The sequence below is a fragment of the Geospiza fortis genome, unplaced genomic scaffold (genome assembly GCF_000277835.1).
Source record: "Geospiza fortis unplaced genomic scaffold, GeoFor_1.0 scaffold78, whole genome shotgun sequence".
NCBI lineage: Eukaryota > Metazoa > Chordata > Aves > Passeriformes > Thraupidae > Geospiza > Geospiza fortis.
Window position 1 is genome coordinate 1,539,862 of NW_005054339.1, and position 1,964 is coordinate 1,541,825.

A 1,964-nucleotide genomic window follows, 5' to 3' on the forward strand; every position below is an offset into this window, starting at 1 on the left:
GTTCGGAGCACGGCTCGGTGCTGTGGCACTGCCGGCGCTGGGCTCCCGGCCCAGGGCCAGCAGGGTCACTGCGGTGTCCCCAGGTACCCATGCACAGGGTGGGCAGTCACATTTGGGGGTGGCTGGTGCTGCATCTGCTGCTCCGTCAGCCTTAAATAATGCAGGAAGGTCAGACCAGTCGGGAGGGCTGTGCTGCTTTCCAAAGCAGTCTGTTTCCTTTTCTGAGGGCTGACTGTTTCCTCCCCACTCCCCCTTCAGCCTGTGATTTGCACTCTGAGCATGAGGGCTTAGGCATCATTTTTCCCGCAATGTAAAGAGCTACCTGCAGAGCTGACCGGGAGCCATTCTTGTGGGGGACTCGAGGCTCCCTGAGGGCGCAGGTGCAGGTGACAGGTGTCCCCACAGGACGGCCATGGAGAAGAAGCTGATCGGCTGCCCCGTGTGCATAGAGCACAAGAAGTACAGCAGGAACGCTCTGCTCTTCAATCTGGGCTTCGTGTGTGATGCCAGAGCCAAGGCCTGCGCGCTGGAGCCCATCGTGAAGAAGCTGGCTGGCTACCTCACCACCCTCGAGGTGAGGCTGGGCACGGCCAGGCTGCCTCCCCACCCACCCCACAGAGCCTGGGCACCTCTGCAGGCTCCTGGAGTGTGTGGGGGCCACTGGGCATTGCTGGGACAGGGGCTGGATTTACACTGAGGAGGGGATTGTGCTGCTGGTTTCCTACAGATCAGTTCTAAACAGGAACAGGATCTGAGCTGCTGTAGCCAGTAATCCTGTGGGGAGCAGCTGACTTGACTTTCTGCTCTCTTCAGCTGGAAAGTGGATTCATCTCCAATGAGGAGAGTAAACAGAAGCTGGTTCCCATCATGACCATCCTGCTGGAGGAGCTGAATGCCAAAGGGAAGTGCACCCTTCCCATAGGTACGTCGAGGACAGGGCCATGCTGGGAGACAGCTGGGCCATTCCCTGCCCAGGTTGGCTCTGCCTGTGCTGCTCCCTGCCTGTTTGTGCTGGGATCTGGGGGTGTCTGACCCAGCCTTGCCCTACCTGGCTCCAAGGGATGGGTGGGATGGGATTATGGGCTGCAAACACCTTGTTCTGTGTGCCATTGTGCTGTCCTGGGATTGATGGTTGCAAGCTCCTGAGGGAGCACTGCTTTGCACGGAGAAAGAGCCTTCCCCTTTTCCCGGGCAGATGAGTCCAACACCATCCACCTGAAGGTGATTGAGCAGCGCCCAGACCCCCCCATCGTGCAGGAGTATGATGTCCCTGTCTTCACCCAGGACAAGGATGACTTCTTCAACTCCCAGTGGGATCTCACCACGCAGCAGGTCCGTGTGATTAACACTTTGAAGGGGATCAGTTTCCAGACCCTCGGGGGAGTTGGGCTGTCCTGGAGATCCCCACATTGATGAGCACAGTTTGGTGCTGCCCTTGGCTTTGTGCTTGGGCCTGTGAGCAAATCATTCATCAGCACAAAGATAAAGCACACCTGGGGATGGAGCCTGCCCATCCCAGCTGCTCCCAGATCCAGGGGAGCTGCTTGGGCTTCAGGCTGATGCCTCAGTGCTCTCTGCCCTTTCCCTCCTGCCTCCCCCCTCCCAGATCCTGCCCTACATCGATGGATTCCGGCACGTCCAGAAGATCTCGGCCGAGGCCGACGTGGAGCTGAACTTGGTGCGCATCGCCGTGCAGAACCTGCTGTGAGTGAGTGCCCCCCGTGCAAGGGCTGCTGTGAGTGCCCCCCGTGCAGGGGCTGCTGTGAGTGAGTGCCCCCCGTGCAGAGCCTGCTGTGAGTGAGTGCCCCCCGTGCAAGGGCTGCTGTGAGTGAGTGCCCCCCGTGCAAGGGCTGCTGTGAGTGCCCCCCGTGCAGGGGCTGCTGTGAGTGAGTGCCCCCCGTGCAGAGCCTGCTGTGAGTGAGTGCCCCCCGTGCAAGGGCTGCTGTGAGTGAGTGCCCCCCATG

The 1,964-nt window shown here is 60.2% G+C and overlaps 1 protein-coding gene across 1 annotated transcript in view; it reads left to right on the plus strand.

Moving 5' to 3' along the window:
- The first annotated feature begins 259 nt into the window (after window positions 1–259).
- The window catches only part of NPRL2 (NPR2 like, GATOR1 complex subunit), a 3,630-nt gene continuing 1,925 nt past the window's right edge, over window positions 260–1,964 (plus strand). Inside the window, exons 1-4 of the mRNA XM_014307628.2 lie at window positions 260–574; window positions 814–922; window positions 1,196–1,332; window positions 1,607–1,704. Coding sequence (XP_014163103.1) covers window positions 413–574; window positions 814–922; window positions 1,196–1,332; window positions 1,607–1,704 — 506 coding nt within the window. The 5' untranslated portion in view covers window positions 260–412. The remainder of the gene's footprint in view (window positions 575–813; window positions 923–1,195; window positions 1,333–1,606; window positions 1,705–1,964) is intronic.